The following is a 14957-nucleotide window of genomic DNA, read 5'->3' on the forward strand; positions in this document are numbered from 1 at the left end:
GGGGAGGACAAATTCGTCCCCACTTAGACAGAGAATGCAAACGGCGTCGTTTTCATGTTGGAGACCTATTTGTCTTATAATAGTATCTTAGGGGACCTATTTGACCTATAATTTGTGATGTTAAAAGAAGCTATATTTACTTCAATGCAAACTTTAAAAACACATTGACATTGGTTTGTTCATTTATCAAAATGGTAACATAAACCTGAGAACTCAAACATGTTAACCACACAAATATTTGGCTTCAATAGCAACACAAACCAAATCAAGTCAAAGAAGGTTTATTTTCTTTAACACAAACTAAACGAAACCATTCTAAATAACATAACGTCTTCTTCCTCGTATTGGAATGAATTTGAACAACTTAGATACTATGCCACTTGTTGCACACGAGGGTTGAACCAGTCTTTCAAGAAATAATGCTTGTAACAGCCCAGAACACCCGCTAGCACGATATTGTCCGCTTTGGCACACAAGGCCTCACGATTTTACCTTTGACGATAGGGATGCTAGTCGAAACCCCCCACACTCACTCGTCAAAATGCGTCATGCTAGGGAGAGGTATCCGCATCCTTATAATGCATGCTTCATTTCCCTCCCCAATCGATGTGGGACCTTACAATCCACCCCCCTAAGGGAGCCCAGCGCCTTCGCTGGCATATCGATTCGGGCTCTGGCTCTGATACCATCTGTAACAGCCCAAACCACTCGCTAGCACGATATTGTCCGCTTTGGCACACAAGGCCTCACGGTTTTGCCTTTGACGATAGGGATGCTAGCCGAAGGGCCCTACACTCACTCATTAAAACGCGTCATGCTAGGGAGAGGTATCCACACCCTTATAAGGCATGCTTCGTCCCCTCCTCAACCGATATGAGACCTTACAATGCTTCTAAGAATTAGTGTGAAAGTTGTTGTCTTAGTTATGTTACCACCTTTTGTTATGTTGGAGGAAAAAGACGTTATGTTATTTAAAATGGTTTCATTTAGTTTGTGTTGAAGAAAATAAACCTTCTTTTAACTTGATTTGGTTTGTGTTGCTATTGAAGCCAAATATTTGTGTGGTTAACATGTTTGAGTTCTCAGGTTTATATTACTATTTTGATAAATGAACAGACCAATGTCAATGTGTTTTTAAGGGGTTTGCGTTGAAGTAAATATAACTTCTTTTAACATCACAAATTATAGGTCAAATAGGTCCCCTAAGATACTATTATAAGACAAATAGATCCCCAACATGAAAACGACGCCGTTTGCATTCTCTGTCTAAGTGGAGACGAATTTGTCCTTCCCGAAACGACGTCGTTTTGCCCTTGGTTCCAATACGACGTCGTTTTGTCCAGCGTGGATGGGGACTAAAATGTCCTAAAGGTGATATGTCACAGTTAACCTGACACGTCACCACTTTAACCGGATCAAACGGTTTTGAGAACGTATTTGGGGGATATCTGAGAACCTCAGGGTCAAAATCTTAGTTAAATTTTGTGTGGGACAAAACTGTCGGATGATAAATTTCTTGAGAACCTATTTGAGGTATTACTTCAAGCCACAACAAATAAGATTAAGATAAGATCCAAACTCAATCCTATCCATTGCCACTCTTATCGATACTTGCTTAATCTAACTATATCGTGTAGTTATGCTTACAAGCAAGTTACATGTTATGTAGAATTATTTTAATTGAATATTTTTATTAGAAATAAATTATACTAAAAGTATTTTTAATGATTAATAATATGTTAATAATTATAAAAAATACCAAAAAATATTTAATTTTTTACCGTCAATATTAATATATCAGGAAGAAAAAAGAATTCTTTAACAACACTTTTATTAATATTTTTTGGATTAATAGTAGAAATCATCTTAAAAAGATCAAGTATGCATGAAATTTCAAAAAATCAAATATCTATAATTAATTCTAAAAAATATAAATATGGAATGAATTAGTAATTTTATCAGTTAGATAATAATATATAGTATAATTATTTTATCTTATATCATCATTTAATTAGTAGAATGACTAATTTAATTTATTATAGTACTTTTTTAAGAATTAATTTAAAGTATTTGATCTTTTAAAGATTAAATTGATCAAAACTATTTTGTTAAATAAACCATATTTTTTATCATTAATGGTAAGTTAAGTATGAAAAGAATTGTAAATAACTTTTTAATAACCATAAAAAATATTCTTCATAATAAATAAAACCGTCTTTATGCAAGTAATTGGTTAGATTAACTTTTGAATCTTATGTAAAGTGATGCAAATGTCCTTAACTTAAGAGTGATGATTTATTATTGTGCCTATGTAATAAGTCATGGCAATAATAAATGCCACCTAAAGATATACTAATTAATTAAATGGCTTATTTCATTAATTGATTATTGTATGTTGGTAGTAGTGAGATCATGAGGATAAGCCATTTTCATGGCTGCTACAGCACCCACTAACACTAGCAATATTATTGTTAGTATCACCATAAAAAATGGAACATACCTACATGGATCCAACTCCAAGCTTCAAAGCACCAATCACTATCTTTTTTAGTGTTTCTATCTGATCTAGCAGTTCTAATTCTCTATTTTGGTTGCATCATCCTCACAATATTTCATGGATACATAAATTATTCCATTCCCATTTTAGTAGCAAATCATGACTGTATTTATTTTAATTGAGATGGTTATCTCTTCAATATATCTGTAAGTAGTAGTATTCATTATTCAACACTTCTTTTTTCAACAATGTAATTATTATAAATACTCTAAGTAAGGTATATATCAATTGTAATTATTATATTCATAAGATCATGCATGATATTTAATTTTATTATCATTTCTGTAACTATTTTTATTGATAATGCCAAGAAGATAATAATTTAAAATTATTTTTGTTGGTGACTAAAATTATTTTATTTAACTTAACATTCATAATTTTATATATTCTAGCAATAATTAAAAAATATATAATAAGATAAATGGTAATTAAAAAATATAAAATAAAATAATTTTAAGTTATTTTAGACTGATTTTTATTGTGTTTTGAATGTTTTTGTATTTTTATTAACTATAATGTTATGGATTGAGTACATGAATTAATATGCTGTGTGTTTTAATAAATCTCTAAAAATATAAAAGCATGACTATATACAATAATATAGTAGTAGTATTAAGATTTAATGTAGAAATTAAGAATTAATTACCAAAGAAAAAATATGTGGAAGTTAAAAAAATAATAACTAAACAAAAGTAGAATAACAACTGTTTGTCATAAGAAAATTCCAATAACAAAACTTGGAACTAGTTTAATTTGCACACCTTTTTCCTACTATTGTTTTATATGCGAAAAGCAAAAATCAAATCAGAAAAGTTGTGGTCAATGTCAAGGTATATATATTTATTTAAACTGGCTTAGCGTGCAAAATGTAAATATATCCAAATTAATAATGAGGCACTATCATTTTCTTTTGGCAATTTATTACCTTAATTAAATTATATACTTATTCTATGATTTCAAACCAATCTTAATTAGATTTTGAATGAATCATGAGCAAATTTAGATAGTATCTGACCTGTAAAGTATACAATAAGTGTGTATATCGATCATGCAGTCACTTTAATTTTCCGATGAATTCTATACTATGATCTTGGATATTTACTTTAGGTGTTTGTTACATATTGTTAAAAAAATTGGTACTTGATTGTAAAAAAATAATTAGTATCTAATTTAAAAGTATAAAAATTAATAAATTTTAAATATTTAAAATTTGTTATAAAAAATTTAAATAACTAAAATTTTTTTGGTCAATTTTTTAACAAACCAGTTAACTTTATAACAAAAAAATATTTAAAACTTAACAAAAAAAACTAAAATCATTAAAAAATAACATTTAAAATAAAAAAAAAAATAAAAATCATTAAGGAAGAACAACGTTATTTTGACGATGAACAATAACACTCGACGAAGAAAAAAGAACCAAAATCTTAAAAAAGTATTTAAAATTATTGAAAAAGAATATCTAAAATCTAACAAAAAGAAATATTCAAAAATTAACAAAAAAAATTCTAAAACTAATAACAAAGAACATCTAAAATTATTTTAAAATAGAACAATTCAAAACCTAATAAAAGAAACGTTCAAGGCTTAAAGAAAAATAAACACGTAAAACATAACAAAAAGATAATCCTCAAACAAAGAAGAAGATACTTTGACAACGACGCTTTGACAAAAGGCATTGCATCGATCATTTTTCTTCCGGCATGATATAACAGACGAGTTGTAGTAGACGGTGCAAACTTTTTATGAAAAAAATGAAAGCGAGTTTTTAGATAATAATAATAATTAGACTATATAGTTTACTTTTACCATAGTTAATTACTTAATGTAATTGATAAAAAATAAATTTGATAAAAATTTGACATCAATTGATAGAAAAATTAGCCATTATCTAAACCCGGAATGAATAGCAAGTGTTCATGTATAATTCCAACAAATTAACTAAAAAATAAAGTACACAAAAAATTAATGTATATGATGTTTCATCATTATAAAATCTTAAAAAAGTTATCTATTTTTTCCTCACTATATAACACACCTAATTAGCTGAAATTAAAATGTCTGTAAAAATAGATAACTATTCCTATATAATAATACCAGCATCATCACCAAATACATAGAAACGTGGATCTAAGACAAACACACAGCCCCCTAAAATTGACAGCCACATTGCATGGTGATACTCACATATCATATTAAAAAGTTTACCAACGTATATGACAAAAAGTTTTCACCAACTATTTTTATTTAAGTAATAGATAATTTAATATATATAAAAATATTATATTAATAATACTTTTATAATTAAATATAAATACAGTACTCAAAAAGTACTTTTATGTATATTTATTATTAAAATAAAAAATTATATAATATTTTTATATATATCTAAATTATCCATTAATACATATCATTCTCTTCCAAGTAATATTCAACAAATTAAGTAATTAAATATATAATATGACGAACGAGTATCCAAGCTAAGGTCCATATTCAAAGCGTGGAAGAATAAAAATAAAGAAAATAAATTAACCAATAGTCATGTGCCACCAAAACTCAATAATCATACACTGAAATTATCAAATTGCCCTCAACATGGCATAGTAATAACAACACAATGCCCTATCTCAGATCCATTCACCATTCTAGCTCTATAAATATACCTGCCTCGGTGGTGCGGTAAGACCAGTGTTATAGGTATCAGACTCGAATCGGTAATTGATCTGATAAAAATAATCAACATTATGGGTTCTCTTCCAAACATAGTAGAGGACTGCATGGGGTTCCTCAAACTCTACAGTGACGGTTCCATTTTTCGATCCAACGACATCAAATTTCACGAAACTCCAATCGAAGACGACACCGTTTCATTCAAGGACTGTCTTTATGACAAAAAGTTTAACCTCTTTCTCCGCCTCTACAAGCCTCAATCCAACAACAACGTTGTTAGGAATTCGAAGCTCCCTGTGGTGATGTTCTTCCGAGGTGGAGGCTTCTGTTTCGGTTCACGCACGTGGCCGCACGTGCACAATTGCTGCATGCGCCTCGCATCGGGGCTGAAGGCGGTGGTGGTCACGCCGGACTACAGGCTGGCGCCGGAGCACCGGCTACCTGCGGCGGTGGAAGACGCCGTGGAGGCGGTGAGATGGCTGCAGAGGCAAGCGCTGAGTGTTTGTGGCGATGCATGGTTGAGTAACGGTGACGTTGACTTTGACCGCGTTTTTATAATGGGTGACTCGAGTGGCGGAAACATTGCGCACCACCTGGCGGTTCGGTTCGGACCCGGTTCGAGAGAGATAAAACCAGTTCGAGTACGAGGTTACGTGCTGTTGGCGCCATTTTTTGGCGGGGTTGTTCGGACCAAGTCCGAGGAGGGTCCATCGGAGCACATGCTCACTCTTGACTTACTTGACAGGTCACTCTCTCACTCAAATTTATCATTTTTTATTATTTTAAATTAAATTAAAAACAATTCTTTTATATATTTTAATACGATAAAATCTCACGTATAATAATTATTTTTTAAATTAATATATAAAATTTATTAAATAATTTAATAAATTTAACTAAATTATTATATAATATTTTTTAATTATTAATTTTATATAAAGATAATTTATAAATAAATTTTTTAACAATCCCTTTTCATATTAATATATGTTGAATTTTTTAGACTATTTTTGTTCATTATAGCTACTCATTTAATTTATCTTTTATTTTTTATCTAGAGTAGCTAATCTATAATTATATACTGATTATATGAATAAAGTATTTCAGTTAATCATTTATTAATTTTAAAGTTTTACAAATAAAATTTTTCTCTTTTACATTATGATGAATATATATAGAATTTGTTTGGGTGTTATTAAGTTGTTAAAATTTTTTTTAATGAATATATTTTTTTATTTGTTAATATGTATGACAAAATCTTAGTATAAAGATAAAAATACTAAAAAAATTTTAAAATAAATTTTCTTAGATGTTATAATTTATATTTTTTTAAATATATTTTTTTACTTGAAAAAAACTTTTAATATTATAAATAAAAAAATATTTTTATATAATCGTACTCAAACATATAATTATTAAATAAAAAGATATTTTTTTAATAAAATATTTAACATAAATTTATTTTTATTTTTTAAAAATCTTTTAAAAAAATCACTTGAAAGAAGATATGTTTATAGACAAGTACATAGTTTAATTTTTAATCCATTGATATTATAGAATATTTTATACCTTGAGTGCGATGATAGTGAATTATTTTATAATTTATTGATAATATCAATATTATATTTTAATTTGGTGTTAAATTATATATTATATCGTTTTAGTAATAACTACTATTTTTTATGGTAAACTTTAACTAACACTCGGCCAAAATCCATACAAGTAATAGGTAGCATTTTATTGTTTTGAATGTAAATACTCAGTATGGCAGAGTTATTCATGGACATGCAATTATTTGTCTATATTGTTAGGGTTAAATGTGGATTTTCCAAATTAGGTGTTAGATGGGCACTTCAAGAATATATAACTTGGAAGCTAAGTGGTTCCACTCGTTGCGGAGAAATTCACTTTTAGGATTCGTGAATATGGTTATGAATAATAATGAAACTAATATAATTATATAACCACTGAATTCATTATTACACTTGTTTTGGTTTTGGACTCTTTGTAGGGTATATATAGTGATATGTGATCTTAAATAAATTTGGTGTTCCACTTAATTAATTATCAAATGTTTTTCATGTCGAATATTTACACAGCTAGATTTATATATAAGATTATTTATGAAAATAAATTCTTTTAATTGTTTTATAAAATATAATTTTTTATTATATACTTTTTAAATAAGACAAAAAAATAAATAAAAAATATTAAATAATAAAAAATTATACTTTATTAAACAATTCATTTTACTTTTAAAAAATTCTATTCCCAATGTATAAAAATCTTGTACGAGACAATATTCATTTTATTAGGTTTCAGATTTTCGTATTAATCTTTACTTTTATAAAAAATTTAGATAAAAATTTTAATTAATGATTACATTAAAATGCAAGTTTTGTAACTTTTGTTACCTAATTACATGTAAAATAATGATTTCAAAACGTTGTTACCTGTCTTGACCTTGACTCTAATATGGTCAACTCATCATCTCACTGTTTCGATTTTTATATGCTTAATAAAATGGTGAATATTCATATATAGTTATTGTTATATAAAATTAATAATTATAAATTATTAAATAATAATTAATTAAATATATTAAATTATTTAATTATTTTTAACAAATAATTTTATATAAAAACAAGCGTATATAAATTTTTACTGAATTTTGATCAATAAAGAAACTGAAAGAAACTGCGTAATAATTGTACTTGGAATGTGATGAGTAAATCAAAATGGCAATGATTGTTTGAAAGGCCAAAATTCACGGATGTGAATCATAGAAATTAAAGTAATTAGTGATAACATTTGGGCAGTGCCTATTGCACCCTTTTAAATGTTATACGGCTAGTGCCTAGTGGTGCCATTGTGCCACATGAATAATTCTAAATCAAAAGAAACTTGTCTATCACATTGTGGAGAAGAAGAGAAACGTCATTTTCGAAACCTTTTTCTTTTATTTCTAGGCTTTTATTTTTTATTCATTTTTAATTAGTGAGGTTTCCATTACTTTAGTGGTTACAGTCCAATTAGGTATTACAATGTCATACAAAGAAAAGGTGGTAAAAAGAAGGACAGAAAATGAAGCACAGAATATTAACTTTTAATTAATTAATATTAATTAATTTTTTAATTATAAAATTTTTTATTTTTTTTGAGAATTTAAAATTTATAATATAAAATTTATTTAGAATTAATAAATGTTTAAAATTTATAATTTAATTTTTATATTTTTAAAATTAATTAATATTAATTTAAAAAAAATAGTTTTTAATTGAACCCTTCTTATTATCCACCAAATGAGAAACAAAAAATAGGTATGAAAAAATCTATTAGAAATACTAAAGTGAGCAACAAAAAGGACTTCAATTAAAATGTTTTGGAAGCATTTATGTTTCATTATTAATTTATATCATATAATACTAAAAGAAAAGTTATGTTATTAACACTATTTTAATTTATTAAAAAACTGCTAATCAAATTTTAGTGTTGGCAAAACTGGTATAGCTTGAAATATTCTTATTTACAAAGTACTATATATATTAATATATATATGGATATTATTACCATATGTGATGAGTCATTATTATTATTATTCATACAATAGAGGCTTTAATTATATTTGTTCGAACTGATTTTGTTTTTTTAGTTAGAATGATTATTTAATTAAAACGTATAAAAAATGAGATTATATATTTTCTATATACTTTATTAAACTTTAAAGGAATGCACATCATTATTTGCTTACAAACGAAATAATCCAACAAGCCATCATCAGCAAAAACTTTAGATTCCATTCTTAAATAACAAAATCCATTAGAAGCTTTCCCACTTTGTAGAGAGGATATACCTAATCCAATATATAGCATATAATTGTATGTAGTTTAATTTTTTATTCCGAGCCTTATCCAATATGCTTCAAATAAATTCAAATATTATAAAGTTACATATATTCCAGATAGAAAGTGACAATGAAATCTAAAGTTAGCAGCCGGTAATCTTAGAAGAAAAAACAAACAAATTATATTATTTGACACTGAAAATAGTAAAACTGTAAAATAATTAAAAATCAGAGGAAAATAAAATGTCTAGTGCAGGGTACATATATATCTTTCAGGTTAACTTTTCTTCTATTCAATTATGTAACTTTATACAAAATAACTTTATACAAAAAAAACAAATCTTCGTAATCCTTTACTTAAATAATAATTATTTAAAATAAATATAAGAATTAGATAATAATATAAATCTATTTGTACTACATAAAAATTTTAATTTTTATTAGATATTATACTTACTCATATTTTAGCTATATTATTAAATATTAAATAAAATGTGAATATTTACTAGAAGAATGTCTCCTTCAACATATAACTTTTGAGGTTAAAATATAAAATTCAGTTAAATGAGTGTTTAAAGTAATCATTTATTATTATTATTATTATTATTATTATTATTATTATTATTATTATTATTATTATTATTATGTAGTCACTATAATTTTATCAAAATTTTAATTAAATTTTTATATATTTTTTTAATTAGATTCTTATATAATTTTTAATTTTATAATTAGGTATTTTTTATATAAAAAATATTAAAATTAATAGAATATTTTTTTAAAAAAATATGTGATAAAAAATCTAATTAGATTCTTAATTATAGATAATTTTAATTTGTAAATTCATATTTTTTACACTAAAAAATATCTAATTACAAAACTAAAAATAATATAAGAATTTAATTAAAAAAACTAATTAAAATTTAGTAAAATTAGACCAATAGAATAATTAAACCTTATTATTATTATTATTTATTATTGTGTTATGATGAGTCATCAAATGTATTAAAGTGATAACGTGTTGATAATTTTTTACTCAATAATTAAAAACAGATTTTGGAGGCTTTCGCTGCCTGTTGGAGAGAGCAGAGACCATCCATTTGCAAATCCATTTGGAGTTTGTGGAAATAATCTTAGAGAATTGAAGCTTGATCCTATGCTTGTTATGGTTGGTGGCAACGAATTGCTTAAGGATAGGGCAAAAGATTACGCAAACAAGTTAAAAGAATTAGGGAAGAACATTGAATATGTTGAGTTTGATGGCTGCCAACATGGTTTTTTCACTCATCATTCATACTCTCAAGTGGCAAATCAAGTCATCCAAATCCTCACAAGATTCATGCTTCAACTTAATTAATTTCTAGTCAGAACAAGAAATTAATTTATCGAAGACACGCCTCAAAAGAAGAAACAAAATAAATAATTAATAATCAAATAAAGGCGTCCTAATAGATAAGCCATAATATTTTTAGTTTTTTAGTACATAAAGTACGTAGTTTATATGTTGTTGATCAAGCTTATTAAAGTAGTCTGTGAGAATGAATTATGTCAATTTTATTGGTATCCATATTGACCTTTAATTTCTTAAATATTGGTGCATGGTTATTATAATAATGAGAGAAATATTATAGTATTAATATTATTTTTTGTTAAGCTAATGCTTTTTATTAAAATTTTATTTTTATACTATTTAAAATAAAAATTTATAATTTAAAATTTAACATTTAAAATTTAAAATTAGTCAAAGTTTATTAGTGATGTTATATTGTTCTTATAATTTATTAGGCTAATTTAGCACTACTCTATGAAATATTGTACATGCAGTGATAATTTATTATTCTTGTTTTTTATTTTTAATTTATCTTATACTTAACTTTTTGAATTTTAGATCATTTTAGTTATAAAACATTTGATATTATATTATAAAACTAATTATTCTAAAACTTTAAAATAAATAAAAATATATAAATAATTATATATTTAATATTTGCTATAACAATATTGTTATATTATTATATTGACAATTTTTTATAGATGGACAGAAAAATACTTTAACAAAAGCTGGCGGTGGTTTAAATTGGTTCTCCTATTATATATAAGATTTTGTTAAGTTGTGCCCTAATAACATAAGTTAATCATATTATATAAAAAAATATTATAAAAATTAATTTTTTTACGTTTTTGATGCATTAAATATATCAAAAATATTTAAAAAAAATTATTATTGTATTTTTAAAATGTGTCGTTAGGATACAAATTAGTTAAATTTTTATAAACAAAAAGAGTAACAACGTTGTTCCAACTAATAATAATAATTATAATTGAAATAGAAAGTCAGTTTTTTTAATATTAGTTAAATTTTTTAATTTTAAATCTTAATATTAAAAATATTTTTAAGTAATATTATTTGAAAATAATTAAAAATAATAATAATTTAATATTTAAATATTTATGCAAAGGTACCTTTTAATTTACTAATTATATTTAAATACAACAATACAAAATATTTTTTATTTACTTTGTTATATTTAAACATCTTTTTTCTAAATTTTAGAAAATTAATAAGATAAAAATTATAGCTTAAAAAATAATTTTTTTATTTTGTATACTTCTACTTTTATATAAATAAATTTATCAAATATACTAAAAAATAAAAATAAAATTTTTAATTAAAAAAATCCTCTTCTTGATGAGTACATCATTCCTACTTACCAAACATCATTGATAAAGATATTTCTAAAGATAGAATAAGAGATGAATGAGTAGCATATATAGATAGGGATCAGATTGTGGAAGTAAGTGGGAATCTTGAAGCTTAAGGTCATTCATGTCTGTACAAAATTAGAAGCAATGCAGCATCACATAGTGCACAAAGCTGACGAATAACAGCAATAACATCATTTTCTTTATTCTATTCAAAACTTATTGATGGGGAAAAAAAATATGTTGTATCTAAATAAGTTCCACTACTGGACACTGCTATATGTCTATATATTATTTTTGTTTATCCTTCTCACTTTGGTTGCATTGGAATATAATTATGTGATTAGTTTAACTGTTAATAAAAGAATAACAAATCATAATTATAGATGTATGTACTCTAAAAATATTTATTAAAAATAAATTATTAAAAGGACAAGCTAAGTTTTATTAGTATTTTTAATAATGCATTAAAAACTCTCAAAGTTTTTATTATTGTCTTTTTATCAACAACCAAATTATACAACAGTTTATTTTTGAGTATACTCTTTGATAATACAAATAAATTAGGTGAAAATTCATGTTCTTCATGTAAAGTTGTTGTTAAAAATTATTAAATAATAATTTAATTAAATATATCAAATTATTTAATAATAATTCTCACGGATTTAATAACTTTAGATGAATACAATTACATATACTAAATATTCGTGATAAATTAAATTGAACAATATACCATCATGTATTACACGTGCGTCTACAGACGTTTCCATTTGCATAATGTTATCTAACTTTTAATAATAATAATAATAATAATAATAATAATAATAATAATAATAATAATATTTGCGAGGATTTGGTGGGTCCAATGAGTCTCTAAATGACTTGAATCTAGCTACCTTCCATTCTCATACTATTTATTTGGTGGCACTTTGTGTCCCATGCATGCATGTTTACTAAGTTAGAGTTAATTTAATGTCCATGTTCTTCTGGTAAACATTAACTGTTAATTCTCTCTCTATAAAAAAGATAATGCTAACTCCAAAAGATACATCAAATTTTGGTGGTAAGTGGAAACACCCGAAGCTTCCGGGTTCAAACTTTAAATCAATATATGTTAGTTCAATGAATCTTTTTTGGACACGTTATTTGATCAGATCATCAAAGTATAGTAATAGTTATTATTCTTTCAAACTCATATAATATAAAAATAAATATATATTATATAGTTTATCACTTTATCCTCAATGCTATTCCAAGAACTTTTAGCCTTTATCCAAAAAGAGATGAGGTAGGATATATTTAATTATCTTAATAGTTTAATTTCATTGTTTGGAACGTTTTTAATTATTGCACTAACTGATGATATTATTTGGACACTTTTCAAAAATAATCATCACAACAATTAATCTAAGTGGGATAACCCCTAATGTCCACTATAAAGACCAGATTTGGCTGCACAAGTTTTTGGTTAGAAGACTCAAATTTGATTATCAAATTTTCACCACATCTTATACATAGTTATCCAAAATTTGATTATTAATAGATAACAATAAACGGTCAATGCTGAAATCATTTCATGGCCACGCCAGTCAACGGACCAAATAAAAGGGGAACAAGGCAAAGCCATTTTTGCATCAAACTTATCTCTAGGCAATACGCATTATATTGGATTTAATATTATTTCAAAAGAGAAATTAATTAGGAATACCTCGTAGTCTTAGAACACTGAATTATAACATTGAAATATGAGATTACAATAGATTTTTTGTTTCTGATTCACATCTTAATTACAAGAATATATTATATATGTAAGGACGTACTTACAGGACTCCAATGCTCAAATGTAATGGTCTAAAAGATAAAAAAATTTGAGATAAATAACAATATAACATATCTAAAACATATGTTATAATCTTTTTTACATAAATAAATTAAAGAGATCTTAAAATTACATGTTTTTTCTAAATTAAATTTAGAGACACAAATCTCATCTTTTATTATTAAGTAAAGTATTATTTTAGTCTTTTATGTTTGGACTAAATCTTAATCTAATTCTTAACGTTTTAAATGTTATATTTCTGTCATAAAATTTTTTTAAACAGATTTAATATAATTCTATCGTTAAATTTGACACTAATATATAGTTAGCCAAATAAGTGACGTTGATGTTAATAATGTTGCTTGACTTGTTAAATCATATCTTTTTTTATATGTTAAAAGCATGACCAAAACCTTCTTATAACACTTCTCTTTAATTTTTTTTGTACAAAACTCTAAATTCGAACAATTAATTATCAATGTTTCAAAATAAAAAAATTATATTAATAATTGTTGGTGAATCAATTTTACTTGCATACTGAAATCGAATGCTATTGACTTTTCAATATGCAAACTGTTTGTATTAAGAGTGTGCGTGGGTCGGATGAAATCGGATTTGATGTGACCCAAATCCGGCCCGAAATATATACCGAGCCTATTTGTTAGACCCGAATCCGGCTCTAAATCTGATGAAACCTACACACTTTCGGGCCACATTTATACCGGCTGAAAATCGGACCGTTAACATTATATTACCTTGATACCTTCTTGTAAGCTAACATGTGAAAATATCCAAATTTTCAAGACTCCAACCATTATTTGACATGGTAAAATTCACTTAGAAAAATATAAAAGAACCAACCCTTCTCCAAAATTAAAGCATAACCACAATTAATACTAATATTGTCTAATAGCACCAAATATTTAAGTCAATACAAATAACATAATATTATGCATTAGTCTAAAATCTTATGCATTCTAAACATAAAATATTAACTTATAGTCTTATAATGACTAATAACACAAAATATTAAGATTTACGATACTTAAATTTCACATAAAAATAGCCATCATCCATCAATAGCCATTAATGTTGTCAACTTGTTCCTTGTAATGTGGATGTATTAGTGAAACCTACAAAACATGTGAAATTACTCATTAATTGTGTATGATGACTGGGCCGGGTCCGAGTGACCCGAGCTATGCCCCGGTCCCAGTTTCACTCACTTCTTAGATTTCATTTCTTCTCTCCGGGTCACTTCAACCCGGGTCTTCATGGTCTAAAATTCTTCGGATCCGGGCCTAGTTTTTGGGTCGGGTCAGGTCGTGCACACTCCTAGTTTATATCAAAGTTAATTATGAGAT

General features: G+C 25.8%; 1 protein-coding gene across 1 annotated transcript; it reads left to right on the forward strand.

Annotated features, from left to right (window-relative positions):
- The first annotated feature begins 5241 nt into the window (after positions 1–5241).
- On the forward strand, positions 5242–10660 carry LOC130932565 (probable carboxylesterase 15). Its single transcript, XM_057861911.1, has 2 exons — positions 5242–5972; positions 10125–10660. Exons 1-2 carry the CDS (start codon positions 5302–5304, stop codon positions 10426–10428), a joined length of 975 nt encoding a protein of 324 aa, XP_057717894.1. The 5' UTR covers positions 5242–5301; the 3' UTR covers positions 10429–10660.
- The last annotated feature ends 4297 nt before the right edge of the window (positions 10661–14957 follow it).

This window comes from Arachis stenosperma, chromosome 6, assembly GCF_014773155.1.
Source record: "Arachis stenosperma cultivar V10309 chromosome 6, arast.V10309.gnm1.PFL2, whole genome shotgun sequence".
NCBI classification, from domain to species: Eukaryota; Viridiplantae; Streptophyta; class Magnoliopsida; order Fabales; family Fabaceae; genus Arachis; species Arachis stenosperma.